The sequence below is a fragment of the Balaenoptera borealis genome, assembly GCF_965194805.1.
Source record: "Balaenoptera borealis genome assembly, chromosome: 11".
Classification (NCBI taxonomy): Eukaryota; Metazoa; Chordata; class Mammalia; order Artiodactyla; family Balaenopteridae; genus Balaenoptera; species Balaenoptera borealis.
In genome coordinates, this window is record NC_138868.1 from 8,836,544 (window position 1) to 8,859,573 (window position 23,030).

General features: G+C 34.6%; 1 protein-coding gene and 1 long non-coding RNA gene across 3 annotated transcripts in view; one reads left to right on the top strand and one right to left on the bottom strand.

The window, feature by feature from the left end:
• The window catches only part of LOC309606696 (solute carrier family 22 member 10-like), a 234,399-nt gene that overhangs the window by 178,243 nt on the left and 33,126 nt on the right, over positions 1-23,030 (bottom strand). The window contains exon 11 of one of the 2 annotated variants that reach the window (XM_082344115.1): positions 12,439-22,113. In XM_082344115.1, coding sequence (XP_082200241.1) covers positions 22,053-22,113 — 61 coding nt within the window. In that variant the 3' untranslated portion in view covers positions 12,439-22,052. Of the gene's footprint in view, positions 1-9,636; positions 22,114-23,030 lie in introns of those variants that run through there. The other variant, XM_082344114.1, reaches the window with a different exon arrangement.
• LOC309606754 overlaps positions 1-23,030 on the top strand; it is a 308,111-nt gene that overhangs the window by 48,525 nt on the left and 236,556 nt on the right. The gene's annotated exons all lie outside the window — the stretch shown is intronic.

Here is a 23,030-nt window from a genome sequence, read left to right on the forward strand (position 1 = left end):
ATGGTAGTTCTATTTTTAGTTTTTTAAGGAAACTCCATACTGTTCGCTATAGTGGCTGTATCAAGTTACATTCCCACCAACAGCGCAAGAGGGTTCGCTTTTCTCCACACCCTCTCCAGCATTCATTGTTTCTAGATTTTTTGATGATGGCCATTTTCACCAGTGTGAGGTGATACTTCATTGTCATTTTGATTTGCATTTCTCTAATGATTAGTGATGTTGAGCATTCTTTCATGTGTTTGTTGGCAATCTGTATATCTTCTTTGGAGAAATGTGTATGTAGGTCTTCTGCTCATTTTTGGATTGGGTTTTTGTTTTTTTGATATTGAGCTGCATGAGCTGCTTGTAAATTCTGGAGATTAATCCTTTGTCAGTTGCTTCATTTGCAAATTTTTTCTCCCATTCTGAGCATTGCCTTTTCATCTTATTTATGTTTTCCTTTGCTGTGCAAAAGATTTTAAGTATCATTAGGTCCCATTTGTTTATTTTTGTTTTTATTTCTATTTCTCTAGGAGGTGGGTCAAAAAGGATCTTGTGTAATTTATGTCATAGAGTGTTCTGCCTATGTTTTCCTCTAAGAGTTTCATACTGTCTGGCCTTACATTTAGGTCTTTAATCCATTTTGAATTTATTTTTGTGTATGGTGTTAGGGAGTGTTCTAATTTCATTCTTTTACATGTAGCTGTCCAGTTTTCCCAGCACCACTTATTGAAGAGGCTGTCTTTTCTCCATTGTATATTCTTGCCACCACTGTCAAAGATAAGGTGACCATATGTGCAAGGGTTTATCTCTGGACTTTCTATTCTGTACCATTTGATCTACATTTCTGTTTTTGTGGCAGTACCATACTGTCTTCGTTACTAGCTTTGTAGTATAGTTTGAAGTTGCAGAGCCTGATTCCTCCATCTCCGTTATTCTTTCTTAAGATTGCTTTGGCTATTCAGGGTCTTTTGTGTTTCCATACAAATTGTGAAATTTTTTATTCTAGTTCTGTGAAAAATGCCATTGGTAGTTTGATAAGGATTGCATTGAATCTGTAGATTGCTTTGGGTTGTATAGTCATTTTCACAATGTTGATTCTTCCAATCCAAGCACATGGTATATCTCTCCATCTGTTTGTATCATCTTAGTTTCTTTCATCAGCGTCTTGTAGTTTTCTGCATACAGGTCTTTTGTCTCCTTAGGTAGGTTTATTCCCAGGTATTTTATTCTTTTTGTTGCAATGGTAAATGGAATGTGTTTCCTTAATTTCTTTTTCAGATTTTTCATCATTACTGTATAGGAATGCAAGAGATTTCTGTGAATTCATTTTGTATCCTGCTACTTTACCAAATTCATTGATGATCTCTAGTAGTTTTCTGCTAGCGTCTTTAGGATTCTCTTTGTATAGTGTCATGTCATGTGCAAACAGTGACAGTTTTACATCTTCTTTTCTGATTTGGATTCCTTTTATTTCTTTTTCTTCTCTGATTGCTGTGGCTAACACTTCCAAAACTATGTTGAATAATAGTGATGAGAGTGTGCACCCTTGTCTTGTTCCTGATCTTAGGGGAAATGGTTTCAGTTTTTCACCATTGAGAATGATGTTGGCTGTGGGTTTGTCATATATGGCCTTTATTATGTTGAGGTAAGTTCCCTCTATGCCTACTTTCTGGAGGGTTTTTATCATAAACGGGTGTTGAATTTTGTCAAAAGCTTTTTCTGCATCTATTGAGATAATCATATGGTTTTTCTCCTTCAGTTTGTTAATATGGTTTATCACATTGATTGATTTGCATATATTGAAGAATCCTTGCATTCCTGGCATAAACCCTACTTGATCATGGTGTATGATCCTTTTAATGTCTGTTGGATTCTGTTTGCTAGTATTTTGTTGAGGATTTTTGCATCTATGTTCATCAGTGATGTTGGCCTTTAGTTTTCTTTTTTTGTAACATCTTTGTCTGGTTTTGGTATCAGGTGAATGGATAAAGAGGATGTGGTACATATACACAATGGAATATTACTCAGCCATAAAGAGGAACGAAATTGGGTCATTTGTAGAGACGTGGGTGGACTTAGAGACTGTCATACAGAGTGAAGTAAGTCAGAAAGGGAAAAACAAATATAGTATATTAACGCATATATGTAGAATCTAGAAAAATGGTACAGATGAACTGGTTTGCAAGACAGAAATAGAGACACCGATGTAGAGAACAAACGTATAGAGACCAAGGTGGGAAAGTGGTGGGGTGGTGGGTGGGGTATGAATTGGAGGATTGGGACTGACATATATACATTAATACGTATAAAATAGATAACTAATAAGAACTTGCCATATAAATAATAAATAAAATAAAATTTTAAAATATTAAAATAAATATGTCATTTATTATAAACATTATGAATAGTTTTCTCATTAATGCTTGCCTTTGAATTCTTAAATTATTTTATTTCACAATTTACATTTTTTTTTAACATCATTGGGAAAGTGGCTGGAGTGTGTGATGATGTGATGAATTGGGAGATTTGGATTGACATATATACACTAAGATGTATAAAATGGAAAACTAATAAGAACCTGCTGTATAAAAAATAAGTAAAATAAAATTCAAAAATTCAGAAAAAAAAAGGATAATAGTACATGACTTTAACTCCCCACTTACAGCAATGGACAGATCATCCAAACAGAAAATAAATAAGAAACACAAGCTTTAAATGACTCATTAGACCAGATAGACTTAATTTATATTTATAGGACATTCCATGCAAAAACAACAGAATACACTTTCTTCTCAAGTGCACACAGAACATTCTCCAGAATAGATCACATCTTGGGTCACAAATCAAACCTTGGTAAATTTAAGATAACTGAAATTGTATCAAGCATCTTTTCCAACCACAACACCATGAGACTAGATATTAGTTACAGGGGAAAAAACTGCAAAAAATGCAAACACATGGTTAAACAATATGTTACTATACAACCAAGAGATCACTGAAGAAATCAAAGAGGAAATCAAAAAATACCTTGAAACAAATGACAATGAAAACACGATGACCCTAAACCTTTGGAATGCAACAAAAGCAGTTCTAAGAGGGAAGTTTATTGCAATTCAATCCTACCTTAAGAAACCAGAAAAATCTCAAGTAAACAACTTAACCTTACACCTAAAGCAATTAGAGAAAGAAGAATAAAAAAACAGAAAAAAACCCCAAAAGTTAGCAGAAGGAAAGAAATCATAAAGATCAGATCAGAAATAAATGAAAAAGAAATGAAGGAAACAATAGCAGAGATCAATTAAACTAAAAGCTGGTTCTTTGAGAAGTTAAACAAAATTGATAAACCATTAGCCAGACTCTATAGTAAAAAAAGGGAGAAGACTCAAATCAACAGAATTAGAAATGAGAAAGGAGAAATAACAACTGACACTGCAGAAATACAAAGGATCATGAGAGACTACTACAAGTAACTGTATGCCAATAAAATGGACAACCTAGAAGAAATGGACAAATTCTTAGAAAAGTACAACCTTCTAAGACTGAACCAGGAAGAAATAGAAAATATAAACAGACCAATCACAAGCACTGAAATTGAAACTGTGATTAAATATCTTCCAACAAACAAAAGCCCAGGACCAAATGGCTTCACAGGTGAATTCTATCAAACATTTAGAGAAGAGCTAACACCTATCCTTCTCAAACTCTTCCAAAATATAGCAGAGGGAGGAACACTCCCAAACTCATTCTACGAGGCCACCATCACCCTGATACCAAAACCAGACAAAGATGTCACAAAGATAGAAAACTACAGACCAATATCCCTGATGAACATAGATGCAACAATCCTCAACAAAATACTAGCAAACAGAATCCAACAGCACATTAAAAGGATCATACACCATGGTCAAGTGGGGTTTATCTCAGGAATGCAAGGATTCTTCAATATACGCAAATCAATCAGTGTGATACACCATATTAACAAATTGAAGGAGAAAAACCATATGATCATCTCAATAGATGCAGAAAAAGCTTTTGACAAAATTCAACACTGATTTATAATAAAAAACCCTCCAGAAAGTAGGCATAGAGGGAACTTACCTCAACATAATAAAGGCCAAATATGACAAACCCACAGCCAACATCGTTCTCAATGGTGAAAAATTGAAACTATTTCCTTTAAGATCAGGAACAAGACAAGGTTGCCCACTCTCACCACTATTATTCAACATAGTTTTGGAAGTTTTAGCCACAGCAATCAGAGAAGAAAAAGAAATAAAAGGAATCCAAATCGGAAAAGAAGAAGTAAAACTGTCATTGTTTGCAGATGACATGATACTGTACATAGAGAATCCTAAAGATGCTACCAGAAAACTACTAGAGCTAATCAATGAATTTGGTAAAGTAGCAGGATACAAAATGAATTCACAGAAATCTCTTGCATTCCTGTACACTAATGGTGAAAAATCTGAAAGAGAAATTAAGGAAACCCTTCCATTTCCCATTGCAACAAAAAGAATAAAATACCTAGGAATAAACCTACCTAATGTGGCAAAAGACCTGTATGCAGAAAACTATAAGACACTGCTGGAGGAAATCAAAGATAATACAAACAGATGGAAAGATATACCTTGTTCTTGGATTTGAAGAATCAACATTGTGAAAATGACTATACTACCCACAGCAATGTACAGATTCAGTGCAATCCCTATCAAATTACCAATGGATTTTTTCACAGAACTAGAACAAAAAGTTTTACAATTTGTATGGAAACACAAAAGACCCCGAATAGCCAAAGCAATCTTGAGACAGAAAAACGGAGCTGGAGGAATCAGGCTCTGCAACTTCAAACTATACTACAAAGCTAGTAACGAAGACAGTATGGTACTGCCACAAAAACAGAAATATAGATCTAGTGGTACAGAATAGAAAGCCCAGAGATAAACCCTTGCACATATGGTCACCTTATCTTTGACAGTGGTGGCAAGAATATACAATGGAGAAAAGACAACCTCTTCAATAAGTGGTGCTGGGAAAACTGGACAGCTACATGTAAAAGAATGAAATCAGAACACTTCCTAACACAATTCACAAAAATAAACTCAAAATGGATTAAAGACCTAAATGTAAGGCCAGATACTATAAAACTCTTAGAGGAAAACATAGGCAGAACACTCTGACATATATCACAGCAAGATCTTTTTTGGCCTACCTTCTCGAGTAATGGAAATAAAATAAAAAATAAACAAATGGGACCTAATGAAACTTAAATGTTTTTTCACAGCAAATGAAACAATCAAAAACCAAAAAGACAACCTATAAAATGGAAGAAAATATTTGCAATTGATGCAGCTGACTTGGGGTTAATATCCAAAATATATAAACAGCTTGCAATACTGAAGAAACAATCTGAACAAAAATGGGCAGAAGACCTGTACATACATTTTTCCAAAGAAGACAAATGGATGACGAACAGGCAAATGAAATGATGCTCAACATCGCTAATGACTAGAGAAATGCAAATCAAAACCACAGTGGGGTATTAGCTCACAGCTGTCAGAATGGCTATCATCAAAAAGACCACAAATAACAAATGTTGCTGAAAATATGGTGAAAAGGGAGCCCTTGTACACTGCCAAACGGAATGTAAATTGGTGCACCCACTATGGAAAACAGTGTGGAGATTCCTCAAAAAAAAACTGGAAAAGAAACTACTATATGATCCAGCAATTCCACTCCTGGGTATACATCCCCCCCAAACCAAAACACTAATTGGAAAAGATACAGGCACACTAATGTTTGTAGCAGCATTATTTACAATAGCCAAAACATGGAAGCAACTCAAATGTCCATCAGCAGATGACTGAATTTAGAAGATATATTCCATAAGTATATATGGAACATTACTCAGCCAAGAAAAAGAATGAAATATTGCCATTTGTAGGAACATGGATGGATGTAGAGAATATCATGCTGAGTGAAGTAAGTTAGACAGAAAAAGACAAATACTATATGATATCAGTCATATGTAGAATCTAAAAAATAATACAAACGAATGTATATACAAAACAGAAACAGACTGATAGACATAGAAAACAAATTTATGGTTACCAAAAGGGAAAGGGAGTGGGAAGGGACAAATTAGGGGTATGGGATTAACAGAAACAAACTACTATACATAAAATAGATAAGCAACAAGGATTTACTGTGTACAGGGAATTGTACCCAATATCTTGTAATAACCTATAATGGAAAAAATCTTAAAAATCCCTGAAACACTATGCTATACACCTGAAAATGACACAATATTGCACATAAACTATATATCAAATTACAAAAAAAAAAAAACCAACCTTAACAATCTTATTTAAAAATGGTCAGAGGAACTGAATAGACATTTCTTCAAAGAAGATATTCAAAAGGCCAACAGATTCATGACAAGGATTTCAACATCACTGGTCATCAGGGAAATGTAAATCAAATCTACAATGAGATACTACCTCACACCTGTTAGAACAATTATTGTATAAAAGAGGGGAGATGTTAAGTGCTGGTGAAGATGTGGAGGAAAAGAACAGATGTAGACAATTGATAGCAATGTGAATTGGAACAGCAACTAAAGAAAACAGTATGGAGGGTCCTCCAAGTATTAAAAATATAAACACAATATGATCCAACAATCCTACTTCTGGGTACCTAACCAAAAGAATGAAATCTCTATCTTAAAGAGATATCTGCACTACCATGTTCATTGCAGCATTATTTATAATACCCAAGACATGGAAACAACCTAAGTATCCACCAATAAGAGAATTAGAAAAATATATGTATATACCACCTATGAGATATAGATAGATGAAATATAATAGATACAGATATAATAGATAAATAATATGAAGAATATTATTCAGCCATGTGAAAAATCAAGAAAGCCTGCCATTTACAACACGGATGACTCCTTGAGGGCATTATGCTAAGTGAAATAAGTCATAAAGAGAAAGACAAACACTGTATAACCTTCCATATATGTGGAATCTTAAAAGCCTGAACTCATAGAAACAGGGAAGTGATTACCAGGTTGGTTGCCACGGGTAGCAGAATTGAGTGATGTGTTCAAAGGGCACAAACTTCCAGTTATACACTTAATAAGTTCTGGGAATGTTATGTACAGCATGTTGACTAGAGTCAGCAATATTTTACTGTAAATTTGAAAGTTCCTAAAAAATTAGATTTTTAAAGTGCTCAACAAAAAATATATATAACTATGTGAGGTGATGGATATGTTAACATTCCTTATTGTGGTAATTATTTCACAACATGTACATATATCTAATCATTATGTTGTACATTTTAAACGTACACAATTTTATATAAATCTTATCTCAATAAGCAGAAATTTTTTAATTTTAAAAAAGAAATAATTTGATTTGTAATCTTTTGGAATTGGCTTTTTTCACTAAGCAAAATTATACAGGTATCCATCCAAGTTGCTATGTTTATCTATAGTTTGTTTTCTTTTTATTGGTGAGTACACAAAATGTATATGCAAAAGTTAGTTTAACCAATCTTCTGGGGAAGGCCATCTGGATTGTTTCAAGTTTTTGTTTGCTTGTTCTTTATTGTAATATAATTGACATATAAGCTGTATAAGGTTAATGTACACAACATGTTGATTTGATACATTTGTATATCGCAATATGATTACCAGCATAGTGTTAGCTAACACTTTACTCATGTCACAAAATTATTATTTATTTTTTGTGTTGAAAACAATTAAGATCTAACTTATCAAGTTTGACATTTATAAAATAGTATTGTTGACTATAATCGCTAGCTGTGCATTACATCTCCAGACTTTATTTATCTACTAGTTGCAAGTTTGTAACATTGAACATTTCCCCATTTCCCCCATCCCCTGATAACCACTATCCTACTCTCTGTTCCATGAATTTCCTTTTTCTTTTTTAGATTGGACATCTAAGTTACCTACAGAATCTGTCAATCTCTGTCTAACTTAATCTCACTTATCACAGTGTCCTCAAGGTCCATCCATGCTGTCACAAATAGCAGCACTTCCATTTTTATCATGGCTGAATTATATTCCATTTTTTATACATATATCATATCTTTGTCCATTCATCTGTGGATGGACACTTAGGTTGCTTCCATATCTTGGCTATTGTAAATAATGATGCAATAAACATGAGAGTGCAGGTAACTTTTAATTATCTTGTTTTCATTCCCTTTGGATATATGACAAGAAGTAAGATTGCTGGATTTTATGGTGTTTTTAAAAAGAATTTTTTTTTGTGGATCCTTCATACTGTTTTCCGTAGTGACTGTACCAATTTACATCAGCATCAACAGTGTACAAGTATCCCCTTTACTGAACATAACTTATTATCTCTCATTTTCAGATGATAGCTGCTGATGAAAATTAATCAATCTTCAATCAAAAGGGAGAAATAAAGAATTTTATTCGAGCCAAGCTGAGCATTATAACCCAGGAGAAAGCCTTCCAGAAAATTCTGAAGCCTATCCCGTTTGTTAGAAGTCAAAAGCACAGTCACATACATTTTTGAGACAAAGAATTTTACATCAAAATGACACACTGACATTTTACATCAAGTTCACCAAAGATACATAGTCCAGTTCTGCACATACCAAGCAAGGAGCAGGTCACCATGACCTGTTAAATCAAGCATGCATTCCCTCCTTTCAGGAGGTCTGGTTAATGTATAATGCAGAAGCACATTGCCTACTAAGGAGAGTTCAATATGGGCAGGGAATATGCTATGCTTAAATTTTCTCATCCTGCCTTAAAACATAAATTTTTTTCCATCATAGCCATTCTAAGAGGTTGAGATGATTTCCTGTTGTATTTTTGATTTGCATTTCCATGATGGTTAGTGAATTTGAGCAAGTTTCCATATACCTGCTGGCAATTTGTATGTCTTCTTTGGGGAAATGTCTATTCAGGTTCTTTGCCTATTTTTAAAGTAGTATTTTGGGTTTTGCTGTTGAGTTGTAGGAGTTCCTTAAGTATTAAACCCTTATCAGATAATGTGGTTTGGGAATACTTCCAAGTCCGTTCTATGTAATACTACACAGCAATAAAAAGGAATAAAATATTGATACAAACAAAACATACATTAATTTCATGTACAATATACTGAGAAAAAGCCAAATACAAAAATATTAACCTGTAATTCTAATTATAGGTTAATAATAAACCTAATACCTAGTGAAATATATATTGGAAGAGAAGTGAGGGCTATGTGACAATTCTGACTGAGGAATGAGCACAAAAGAGCTTTCTGGATGATGGAATTAATCTGCCCTTTGAAAGGATTGTAGATGACACTAGTATATGAATTTATGCAAATACATTGAATTTTAACTTAGGATTTGTACATTTGACCATGTGTAAATTTTATCTAATAAAGGAACCATAAACAACAACAAAATGATATGAATTGAAATGATTACTATAAACATTTAGAGGGTCATTATTAATAAAATGGTAAGAAGGAATATTACTTTGTACAGAAAATGTGTATCATCTTATTTACTAGTATATTTTCTAATTTGGGTGGTGGTTAAACAGTTGTTGTCTTTATAATAATTCTTAAAATATACTTATATTTTAATATACCCTTCTGTATGTAAATTTCAGTGCTCACAAGTTTAAAAGTGTACGTGGAATAAAAATGTTTTGCTGATAGCTATGCTAATTTTGAAAAAGAACAAAGGTAAGTGACTTTCTCACCCAGATTTTAAAGATACATAAAACAAGTGAGTTACTGAAGTTAAAGAAACACTGAGTTATAGGAACAGGAGGAGACAAGCTGACCAATAAAACAGAATAGGTGTTTCTGAAAACAAAGGATCTGTTATACAATGCAGAAAGCATAACATATAGAGAGGTTAGAGGATTTGTTTTAAAAGATTGTGATGGAAGTATATCCCATTCTGAACACAAATATAGGTGGATATCACAGCTTTTGCTAGAGTTGAACCCCAATAGAACTTAATAACCAGGTTGGTGTCCTTGCAAACTACATTTCCAGATGGCCTTGCCAATTGGACTATGGTTCGGGCAGTAGGAGGTGATGGTGAAAGATTGGAGAGCAAAAGGAGAAGGGAAGCAGTGACTTCACCAGTGACAATATCTCCTCTGTTTCTCCAGCAACCACCACCTGGTCCATTTCTTCCAGGCTCCTCTGGGTGACTCTGGAACCTGAACCTCCTCTGGTAGCACCAACTCCTCTATGTGTTGTCTAGACTTGTGGTAGCAGCTTCTTGTTACTGATGACCTAAATTGTCTTGCCACCACTTGTTGGAAAATTTGCAACTTAGTTCCCCATATTAAATCCTTCTTATTGAAATAAATGATATTTTGTGGGTTATATGATTGGATCCCAATACCTCGGGCTTTCTCATGTTCCTTTTATTCAATATTCCACAGTCACTTAATATGTTTCCAAAACTCTTAATGTGCCAAGAATTCTTCAACGTGATACAACACAGAACAAAACATACCTCTTCTATTTGAATAATGAGGAAATAGACAATATTCAAATATATAGCTGGGAGTACTAAGTGGTGTGAAGATGAAGCAGAACAAGGAAATATTAACATGTAAGGAGAATGCATAGGGAAATTCTCTCAAATGTGGTAACAATTGGCTAGAGAACTGAAAGAACTAAAAAATTTTTGAAGTAAGTATTTTGTGGGGAAAAGAAAGGCAGTGGGAGTATGCCCGGTATCTTTTGAGACATAAAGGAAACTGGTGTGTCTATAACAAAGTTAGATAACACAAGAAAGATAAAAGAGACAGAGAGGGACTAAATCTAACATGGACTTGAGTGTAACAGTGTTGACTTTCATTCTGGATGAGTTGGAAGCCATAAGAGATATTTGAGCAGAGATTTGACATCACATGATAAATTTTAAAAGATTTACATGAAGATTTATTCGGAGAAATTGAGGAGGGGACAATAGTCCAGATGAGAAATGAGAGCGACTTAGACTTGGGAAGTTATAGTGCAGATAGTTAGGGTTAGCCAGATTCTGGATGTCATTTGAAGGTGGAGCAAGTTTTAAAACCTGGGGTTTACAGGAGAGGCTATGCTGGAGATGTAAATTTAGGAGCCATCAGTAAAGAGATGAAGAGAGTGGGTACACATAAAGAAGAGAAAATATTCAGGACCTGAGCCCTTCAGCACTCCAGTGTTGGAAGAGTCAGCACAGGAGAATGAGAAAGAGAAGCCTGCAATGAGTTAGTAAAACAAAAACAGAGTAGGGTTTGGTGGCCAAAAAAAGTTTCTAGGAAGAGGAATTTACCAGCTACCACAAATAACCATTTGGATGTGAAAATATGGAAAACATTAGGATCTTAAGAAATTTGGTGGGGTTGAATATGTTATAGGAATGGGTAAAAATATAAATGGGAAAGAAAGAAATCAGAGAATAGGGCAGTAGCTGAAGGAGAAAGTGGGTTCATAAGAAGTTTATTTTGTTTTCTGTTTAAGTTGGAATACTTCACTCCCTGTTTGTACTTCAGGGCCCTGGTGATTAGAGAAAGCTTATCTCATACCACAGAATTCTTCTGTCTATGTCCTATTTTCTTGTCTCCCCAAAATTTGGGACAGCTCTGATCCCATTGATATAGAAGAATATGTCTTTTGGTTGAGGACAGCATCTTCCAAGGGCATCTTTCTTGGGAGGCCCCTTGAGAAGACCTCAGTTTTCAGCGCAACCTTGCCTTACAGAAGTTTCTCATGTGGTCTAGGCACTGTATGTCTCCACTAAGCAAACATGGATATGAACCCTAATTTTGCCCCCTTGTAATATTGAAGGGTTTCAATGAGATCAAAGGAATGAATTGAACTTTGGAACAAATCAATGAGAATGTCTTTTTGTGTGTGTGGTAATATACTTTGATACTTTCCTCTTTATCATTTTGTATCTACTGTCAGTGTTTCCTTTCTGGTTACCATATTCTTGCATAAAGCTTTTTATAGTTTGGACAGTCTATTTTAATCTGATAACAACTAACTTCGATTGCATGCAAAAACTCTACAATTTTACTTGCCACAAAACACACATGGTATATGCTATTTGTGTCAGAATTTACATTTCTTATTCTGTATTTATAAAACAAATTTTTTATTATATTTCACTTTATTTTTTTAACATCTTTATTGCAGTATAATTGATTTCAATGTGTGTTAGTTTCTGTTTTATAACAAAGTGAATCAGTTATACATATACATATATCCCCATATATCCCCCCTCTTGCGTCTCCCTCCCATCCTCCCTAATCCACCCCTCTAGGTGGTCACAAAGCACCGAGCTGATCTCCCTGTGCTATGCGGCTGCTTCCCACTAGTTATCTATTTTACATTTGGTAGTGTATATACGTCCTTTCCACTCTCTCACTTTGTCCCAGCTTACCCTCCCCCCTCCCCGTGTCCTCAAGTCCATTCTCTACGTCTGTGTCTTTATTCCTATCCTGCCCCTAGGTTCTTCAGAATGATTTTTTTTTTTTTTAGATTCCATATATATGTGTTAGCATATGGTATTTGTTTTTCTCTTTCTGACTTACTTCACTCTGTATAACAGACTCTAGGTCCATCTACCTCACTAAAAATAACTCAATTTTGTTTCTTTTTATAGCTAAGTAATATTCCGTTGTATATATGTGCTATATCTTCTTTACCCATTCATCTGCTGATGGACACTTAAGTTGCTTCCATGCCTTGGCTATTGTAAATAGAACTACAGTGAACATTGTGGTACTCTTTTCAAATTATGGATTTCTCAGGGTATATGCCCAGTAGTGGGATTGCTGGGTCATATGGTAGTCCTATTTTTAGTTTTTTAAGGAACCTCCATACTGTTCTCCATAGTGGCTGTATCAATTTACATTCCCACCAACAGTGCAAGAGGGTTCCCTTTTCTCCACACCCTCTCCAGCATTTATTGTTTCTAGATTTTTTGTGATGGCCATTCTGACCACTGTGAGGTGATACCTCATTGTAGTTTTGATTTGCATTTCTCTAATGATTAGTGATGTTGAGCATTCTTTCATGTGTTTGTTGGCAAACTGTATATCTTCTCTGGAGAAATGTCTATTTAGGTCTTCAGCCCATTTTTGGATTGGGTTGTTTGTTTTTTTGTTATTGAGCTGCATGAGCTCCTTGTGAATTTTGGAAATTAATCCTTTGTCAGTTGCTTCATTTGCAAATATTTTCTCCCATTCTGAGGGTTACCTTTTTGTCTTGTTTATGGTTTCCTTTGCTATGCAAAGGCTTTTGAGTTTCATTAGGTCCCACTTGTTTATTTTTGTATTTATTTCCATTTCTCTAGGAGGTGGGTCAAAAAGAATCTTGCTGTGATTTATGTCATACAGTGTTCGGTCTATGTTTTCCTCTAAGAGTTTTATGGTGTCTGGCCTTACATTTAGGTCTTTAATCCATTTTGAGTTTATTTTTGTGTATGGTGTTAGGAAATGGTCTAATTTCATTCTTTTACATGTAGCTGTCCCGTTTTCCCAGCACCACTTATTGAAGATATTGTCTCTTCTCCATTGTATATTCTTGCCTCCTTTATCAAGGATAAGGTGACCATATGTGTGTGAGTTTATCTCTGGACTTTCTGTCCTGTTCCAAAGAACTATATTTCTGTTTTTGTGCCAATACCATAATGTCTTGATTACTGTAGCTTTGTAGTACAGTCTGAAGACAGGGAGCCTGATTCCTCCAGCTCCGTTTTTCTCTGTCAACATTGCTTTAGCTATTCGGGGTCTTTTGTGTTTCCATACAAATTGTGAAATTTTTTGTTCTAGCCCTATGAAAAATGTCATTGGTAGTTTGATAGGGATTGCACTGAATCTGTAGATTGCTTTGGGTAGTATAGTCATTTTCATAATTTTGATTTTCCAATCCAAGAACATGGTCTATCTCTCCATCTGTTTGTATCATCTTTAATTTCTTTCATCAGCGTCTTACAGTTTTATGCATACAGGTCTTTGTCTCCTTAGGTAGGTTTATTCCTAGGTATTTTATTCTTATTGTTGCAATGGTAAATGGGAGTGTTTCCTTACTTTCTCTTTCACATTTTTCATCATTAGTGTATAGGAATGCAAGAGATTTCTGTGCATTAATTTCGTATCCTGCTACTTTACCAAATTCATTGATTAGCTCTAGTGGTTTTCTGATAGCATCTTTAGGATTCTCTATGTATAGTATCATGTCATGTGCAAACAGTGACAGCTTTACTTCTTCTTTTCCGATTTGGATTCCTTTTATTTCCTTTTTCTTCTCTGTTTGCTGTGGCTGAAACTTCCAAAACTATGTTGAATAATAGTGGTGAGAGTGAACAACCTTGCCTCGTTCCTGATCTTAGTGGAAATTGTTTCAGTTTTTCACCATTGAGAAACATGTTTCCTGTGGGTTTGTCATATATGTCGTTTATTATGTTTCGGTAAGTTCCCTCTATGTCTGCTTTCTGGAAGGTTTTTATCATAAATGGGTGTTGAATTTTGTCAAAAGCTTTTTCTGCATCTATTGAGATGATCATATGGTTTTTCTCCTTCAATTTGTTAATATGGTGTGTCACATTGATTGATTTGCGTATATTGAAGAATCCTTGCATTCCTGGGATAAACCCCTCTTGATCATCGTGTATGATCCTTTTAATGTGTTGTTGGATTATGTTTGCTGGTATTTGGTTGAGGATTTTTGCATCTACATTCATCAGTGATATAGGCCTGTAGTTTTCTTTCTTTGTGACATCTTTGTCTGGTTCTGGTATCAGGGTAATGGTGGCCTTGTAGAATGAGTTTGGGAGTGTTCCTCCCTCTGCTATATTTTGGAAGAGTTTGCGAAGGATGGGTGTTCGCTCTTCTCTAAATGTTTGATAGAATTCACCTGTGAAGCCATCTGCTCCTGGACTTTTTTGAAGATTTTTCATCACAGTTTCAATTTCATTGCTTGTGGTTGGTCTGTTTATATGTTCTTTTTCTTCCTGGTTCAGTCTCAGAAGGTTGTGCTTTTCTAAGAATTTATCCATTTCTTCTAGGTTGTCCATTTTATGGGCATATATTTGCTTGTAGTAGTCTCTCATGATCCTTTGTATTTCTGCAGTGTCAGTAGTTACTTCTCCTTTTTCATTTCTAATTCTATTGATTTGAGACTTCTCCCTTTTTTTCTTGATGAGTCTGGCTAATGGTTTATCAATTTTGTTTATCTTCTCAAAGAACCAGCTTTTAGTTTTATTGATCTTTGTTATCGTTTCCTTCATTTCTTTTTCATTTATTTCTGATCTGATCTTTATGATTTCTTTCCTTCTGCTAACTTTGGGGTTTATTTGTTCTTCTTTCTCTAATTGCTTATGGTGTTATGTTAGGTTGTTTATTTGAGATGTTTCTTGTTTCTTGAGGTAGGATTGTGTTGTTATAAACTTCCCTCTTAAAACTGCTTTTGCTGCATCCCATAGGTTTTGGGTCATCGTGTTTTATTGTCATTTGTTTCTAGGTATTTTTTATTTCCTCTTTGATTTCTTCAGTGATCTCTTGGTTATTTAGTGGTGTACTGTTTAGCCTCCATGTGTTTGTATTTTTTACAGATTTTTTCCTGCAATTGATATCTAGTCTCATAGCGTTATGGTTGGAAAAGATACTTGATATGATTTCAATTTTCTTAAATTTACCAAGGCTTGATTTGTGACCCAAGATATGATCTATCCTGGAGAATATTTCATGAGCACTTGAGAAGAAAGTGTATTCTGATTTTTTTGCATGGAATGTCCTATAAATATCAATTAAGTCCATCTTGTTTAAGGTATCATTTAAAGCTTGTGTTTCCTTATTTATTTTCATTTTGGGTGATGTGTCCATTGGTGAAAATGGGGTGTTAAAATCCCCTACTATGATTGTGTTACTGTTGGTTTCCCTTTTTATGGCTGTTAGCTATAAAACAAACTTTTATGGTCATAATTATTAATACTTTTGTATTTAACTTTTATGTCAGTGCTAAAAGGTAATTTACATATCACTGGTTCAGTATTACATCATTATTTGTCTATATATTTCCCTTTACCTTTACCAGTGAGATTTGCACTTTCTTATTCTTTCATATTGCTGCTTAGCATCATTTCATTGCAACTTAAAGAGCTACCTGAACTTCTCTGAAATGATTATTTTGAGTTCTTTGTCAGGCAGTTCATAGGTATCCATTTCTTTAGGGTCAATTAGTGCAGCTGCATTTTGTTTCCTTGGTTGTATCATATTCCCCCAAGTCTTCATGGTCCTTGCAGCCTTGCATTTCTGTCTGCCCACTTGAAGAAGCAGTCACCCTTTCCAGTCTTTACCGACTGGCTTAGGCAGGGAAATGTCTACACCAGACAGCTTGGCCAGAGACTCTGTACAGTCCAGTTGTCAGAGACCCTGGGCAGGCTGCCTGGTGACATCCATGGTTGTGGCCTGATGCTACAATCCACAGACAGTCTTTCTTTCTCTTTCGCCAGTGAAAGAACTTGTGGGCCAAGGGGATCTTTCTCAGTGCTGCTCCGTGACTTGTTGGGAGGAGAGTGACAGGAGGAAAGTGGAACTTTTCTGTTCACCCTTTCAAACAGGTCTTTTCTCATTTCTGTGCTGTACCACGTTGATGAACCCTCTCACCTGGATTCCAGGTATCTCATAAAGGAATTTTCATCCATGGACAGTTGTTAAACTGGTGTTACTGTGGGAGAGGAGGGCTGGGACCTCCTATCCTGCTGTCTTTCTGATGTCAATCTCTTTTACCATTTGTTCTTTTGTGTCACATTTAAGAAATCATTGTCTAACCAAAATTGTGAATATTTGCTCTTATGTTCTCTTCTGAAAATTAATGGTTTTAGTTCTTATATTTAAGTCTATGATTCATTTTGAGACTTGTTTGTTTGTTTGTTTATGGTATAAGATAGAGGTCCTGAAACTTTTTGTGTGTGTATATCTATTTCTCCAAGCATTATTTCTTGAAGACTTCCTTTCTCCCACTAAATTTTCTGGTCCCCTTTGTTAAAAATCAATTGACCATAACTTCAGGGTTTATTTCTGTGCTCTCAATTTTATTCCTTTATGTAAAAGTCTATCCTAATGCCTGAATCACACTGTACTATAGCTTTGCATTAACCTTTGAAATTGTAAAGTGAAAGTCCTCTAAGTTTATTTTTCTTTTCCAATATTGTTTTGGCAATCTGGGTCCTTGAGTCCATATCAATATTAATGACAATGATATTATAAATTGACAATTAATGATATAATTGACATTAATGTCAATTTCCACCCAAAAGTAAGCCAGTTGAAATTTGGATAGAAATTTTGTTGAAACTATAGGTCAACTTGGGGGTATTGGTTTACTGACAACACTAAGCCTCCCAATACAAGAATATGAGCTATCTTTCCATTTATGTAGATCTTCTTTATTTTCTCAGAACACTGTTTTTTTGGTTTACACTGGGCAATTCTTGCACTTCTATTAACTTTTTCTGTGTATTTTATTCTCTGTGATACTATTGTAAATTGATTTTTATAAGATTTGTTTTTGGATTGTCTATTGCTAGTGTAAAGAAATACAATTGATTTTTGCAATTTATTTTGTATTTTGCAAAGTTCATAAACTCATTTATTACTTCTAACAGATATTTAGTGGATCCTTGGGAATTTCTACATGCAAAGTTATGTCATCTACAGATAAAGATAGTTTTGCTTTTTCTTTTCAAATATGGTTATCTTTTATTTATTTGTCTTCTCTAATTACCCTCACTAGAACTTTTAATATTTTGTTGAATATACATGATGATAGCTGACATCATTATATTTTCCCTGAATTTATGGTGAAGAAATCAGCCTTTCACCATTTAGGGTGAGAATTTCTGTAGGTTCTTTGTATTTGCTCCTTTTTAGTTTTATTGGGGTATAATTGATATACCAAATAATTCACATTTTGTTGAGATTGTGCATATGCATACACTTATGATACCATCACTAAACTAAGGTACTAACCATATTGATCATCTGGAAGAATTCCCTTCTGTTCCTTTGTAGTCTTTTTTTATTGAACACAACGTAAGATCCATCCCTTTAACATATTATAAAATGCACAATACCATATTGTTAACTATAGCCTTATTCATCATGAATAAAAAAACTTCATACCCATTGGAAAACAATTTCCAACTTCTCTCTCCCCCCAGCCCCTGACAACTACCATTCATTCTACTCTCTGCTTCTATGACTTTGACTATTTTAAAAACCTCATATAAGTGGAATCATGCCATATTTGTCATTCTGTAACTGGATTATTTCACTTATAATAATGTCTGTATGCTTATCCATGTTGTCCCAATGGCAGGATTTGCTTCTTTTTTATGGACAAATAATATTCCACTTTTAAGCAAGATGTAAACACTGACTTGGAACTCTAAAACTCCTCAGAGAAAAAGCTAGGGAAAAACTTCTTTGACATTGTTGGTGGCAATGATTTCTTGGATTTGGCATGAAAATCACAGGCAACAAGGTCAAAAATAGAAAAGTGGACTACATAAAACTCAAAAGCTTCAAAAAGCAAAGGAAATAATCAACAAAATGAAAAGGCATATACGCCGTTTACCAGGGTGAACTCCCTTTCTTTTGCTCACTTCTCACCTATTTTCTAAAAGAGTTTGTTAAGGATTCATGTTAATTCCTTTTAAATGTTTGGTAGAGTTCACCAGTGAAGGTAAATTAGACTGAGCTTCTCTTTGTAGGAAGTTTTAAAATTAGTAACTTAAGATCTTTAATTTTTATAGCCTTATTCAGATTTTCTATTCCTTCTTTGAGTCAGTTTTGGTAAATTTTGCCCTTCTAGGAATTTGTCCATTTCATCAAATTATCTTATTTCTTGGCATTCAGTTGTTCACAGGATTGCCAATCTGCTCTCTTTTATTTATGATTTTAGAAACTTGAGTCTCTTCTAATTCTTTTCCTGGTTAAGGTACTTAAAGTTTATTCACCCTATTTTGTTCACCTTTTCAAAGAATAAATTTGGTTTCATTTGTTGTTCTCCATTGTTTTTCTATTATCTCTCTCTTTTTTATCTTTGTACTAATATTATTACCTTCCTTCTGCTTTCTTTGGATTTAGTTTTCTCTTCTTTTTCAAGTTCAAATATTGAAGGTTAGATTGCTGATTTGCGCTCTTTTTCTTTAATATAGTCATTTTTTTCCATGTCTTTTCCCCTAAACATTGCTTTAGTGCATCCTATAAGTTTTGGTATGTTATGTTTTCCTGTTCATTCATCTTGAAAAGTTCTCTAATTTTCCATGTGATTTCTTCTTTAACTAATGGTTAGGTAGAAGTGTATAACTTAATTTCCTCGTATTTGTACATTTCTCAAATTTTATATTGTTGTTTTCTAATTTAATTCTATTGTGGTCAAAGAACATATTTTGCATTATTTCCATCCTTTACTGTGTATAAAGGCTTGTTTGATGGACTAACTTATGGTCTATTCTGGAGAATGTTCCATGAGTTCTTGAGAAGAATATGTATTGTGATGTTTTAGGTGAAGTGTTCTATATTTGTTAGGTCTTGTTTATTTATAGCATTGTTCAAGTCTTCTTTACACTTCCTGACCTTCTAACAAAGTTTCTATCCATTATGTTTAGCAGGATATTGATATTTCCAACTATTATTGTTGAATTTTCTATTTCTACCTTCAGTTCTGTCAGTTTTTGCTTCATCTATTTTAGGGTTCTGTTGTTACATTTATGCACATTTATAATTCTATATCTTCTTGATTAATTGACCTATTTATCATCCTAAAATGTGCAGATTTTGCTTTAGTAACAGTTGTTGTCCTAAAGTCTATTTTTTATGATATTTATATAGTCACACCAGCTATCTTGCAGTTGCTGTCTGAATGGTATTTCTTTTTCTATCCTTTTACTTTCAGTCTATTGGTATCAGGTCTAAAGTATATTTCCCAATATGTAGTTGGATATTTTTGTTTTTCATCCAGCCTGTCTCTGCTTTTAATTAGATTGTAAATATTATTATTGATACAGTTGGAATCACATCAATTATTTTGATCTTATTTTTCTTTCTGTCTCATGACTATTTTATGCCTCTGGTCCTCTTTTAATACCACCTTTAAAGTAAATATTTTCTAGTGTATCATTTAATTCATTTAGGTATTTTAAACTCTTTTTTTTCTCAGTGGTTTCTCAGTAGTTGCTCTAGAGCTTATAATACACAGCATAAGCTATCAGAACCTACTTCATATTTATACTCACTGAATTCCATAATATATGGAAACTTTACTCCTATAGAGCTCTATTTCCTCCCCCATCTACTTTGTGCTATTATTTTTTAGACATGTTAATATATTACTATATATACTTTCACAGTCTAAAATAGTTACCCCATGAGTTCTTTCATGGTGCATTTAGTCAAAAGAGAACAGATTCAGTATGCTTACTCTATCTTCTTCAGGATCAGAACCCTTCTCCTTTTTTAAGGGAAGCTCTGTACCACAGCAAACTAGTCATATATGTTTAATTTTGGTATATATGGTGTATATATGTGTCTTTTAAAAACTGTTTTCTGTAGATAATTAAGTTCCATAATTAAAATTTTTAAAAAGAAAAAATAAAGAATAAGACAAAAGGGAAATGAACAGGAAGCAGAGAAACACATAAAGTTTGGTAGCAAGAGAGAAAAAGATGATGAAGAGGGAGAAATTATGAAACCATGCTCCATAGGATTAATGGAAGCTGGTGTTTAACAGAAATCATTGAATGCATCTAACAGAGCAGCAGATAAGGGAACAGTTTCTTAGAAAACCCTTTGCTTGTAACCTGCCTTTACTGATTAAGCCTACTTCATTTGTATTTTTTCCCCTTTCTCTAACTGCAAACCCTCCAAACTTCATGAACCCTACATAATTTATCATCAGACTTCTAACCACCCCTATAGATAATACTTCTGATGTATGAGTCACTATAGTAATGGGGGCTTAAGTTGTTTTCCAAAAATTTGGAGTCAGCTCCTGCCCAATACACCTGGCTAAGACTAGCTGAGCCCACTGACCCTAAAGCTGGACCTGCACAGAAATGAGTTACTTCATCTTTCCCCAATCTCCAATCACCTTTCCAAATGCCTGAGACCACTCTGCTTCTTTATATCATAAATATCTCAAGCCTCTGGCCTTTGGAGATGCATATCTGAGATTTATTCTCCTGTGCCCTCACTTGGCTACCTCACAAATAACACTTTCTCTGTTGCAAATGTCAGTGACTCAGTGTTTGGCTTGCTGTTCGATGGGCAAACAAACCTGGTTTTCTTACATATTTGGTGAGCAAGCCAGGAGATAACTCCAGACAGTCCTTTTGCCCATGGTTCTTCAGCCCCTCCAGTATTGATAGCCTGTGGATGAGTCCAAAGAGCTGCCTGGTAGACACTCCACAGGATTTCCCCCAGACCCAAAAAGATCAGTGTTTTCAAGTCACTTTGGCATAACCCAAACAACTCAATAATATTTTTAGGAATAAAAACTATCTAGCACCCAAGAAGTTAAGAAACAATGTTTGGCATCCATCAAAAATTAGGTAAGTAAAGTTATAGGAAAATAGAATCCATGATAAGGAGAGAAACTATTAATGAAGAAAAAGATAAACTAAATAGTCCTATATCTATTACATAAAATAAATTTATAGTTAAACATTCTCCCACAAAGAAAACTACAGGTATCTTCACTGGAAATTTTACCAAATATTTAAGGAAGACATATTACCCATTTTACACCAACTCCTTCAGGAATAGAAGAGGAAAAAATGTTTCCTAACGTTCTATGTGGGTACCATTTTTCTGATCATGGAATTACATGTTCCAAGAAATCATATGTTTAATTGCAAATTAATGCCATGATTGTAAATGAGATTCATGTTCCAGTATATTTTCTTGCTAGTATGTAAAGATAAAGGAAAACTCCCATTTTTTTTCTTCATATTTTTATTTTCCTCACCAGTCATCTCATGAAATCCACTTAAAATTTTGTCACTTTAATGTAGAAATCTTTTTCATTTGCTTCTCTTGAGAACTTTTTGCTGGAAAAACAAAACAGAAACAACCAAATCAACCAACCAATTAGCAAATAAAAACACACATTAAAAAATAGAAAAAAATAAAAATAAGTTTGGATGCCATCCCTGCACAAGTACAAACTGATCCTTAACCATCAGCTTTTTTTCTTAAATTAATTAATTAATTTATTTATTTATTTATGGCTGTGTTGGGTCTTCATTTCTGTGCAAGGGCTTTCTCTAGTTGCGGCAAGCGGGGGCCACTCTTCATCGCAGTGCGCAGGCCTTTCACTATCGTGGCCTCTTTTTGTTACAGAGCACAGGCTCCAGACGCGCAGGCTCAGTAGTTGTGGCTCACGGGCCTAGCTGCTCTGCGGCATGTGGGATCTTCCCAGACCAGGGCTCGAACCCGTGTCCCCTGCATTAGCAGGCAGATTCTCAACCACTGCGCCACCAGGGAAGCCCCATCAGCTTTTTATAATCCAGTAAAATCCATGAGAGATTGACACTCATCCTGCAAAAGGCTCTGCTGACTGTGCAGACTCAAGAAAGCAGCTAGAAAGTGCTGCTCTCACTTGGTCTTTTTAGACCTCTGACCAAAGACACCTTTGGAAAGTCAAGGGGTGAGTTGAAAATCTTAACCCCATTTGTTATGCAGTAAAATGTGTCCCTTCAAAAATTCATATGCTGAAGCCTTAACTCTCAGTATCTCAGAATATGAGATTGTCATATTTAGAAACATGGTTCTTGCAGATATAATTAATTAAGATGAAGTCATACTGGACTAGGTTGGGCCCCTAAACCAATTTGACTGGTGTCATTATACAAAGGGGATATTTGGACGTAGAGACATGCCAGGGAGATGCCATGTGGAGACTGGAGTTAAGCTGCCACAAGCCAAGGAACTACCAGAAACCAGGAGAGACCTGGAACAGACCCTT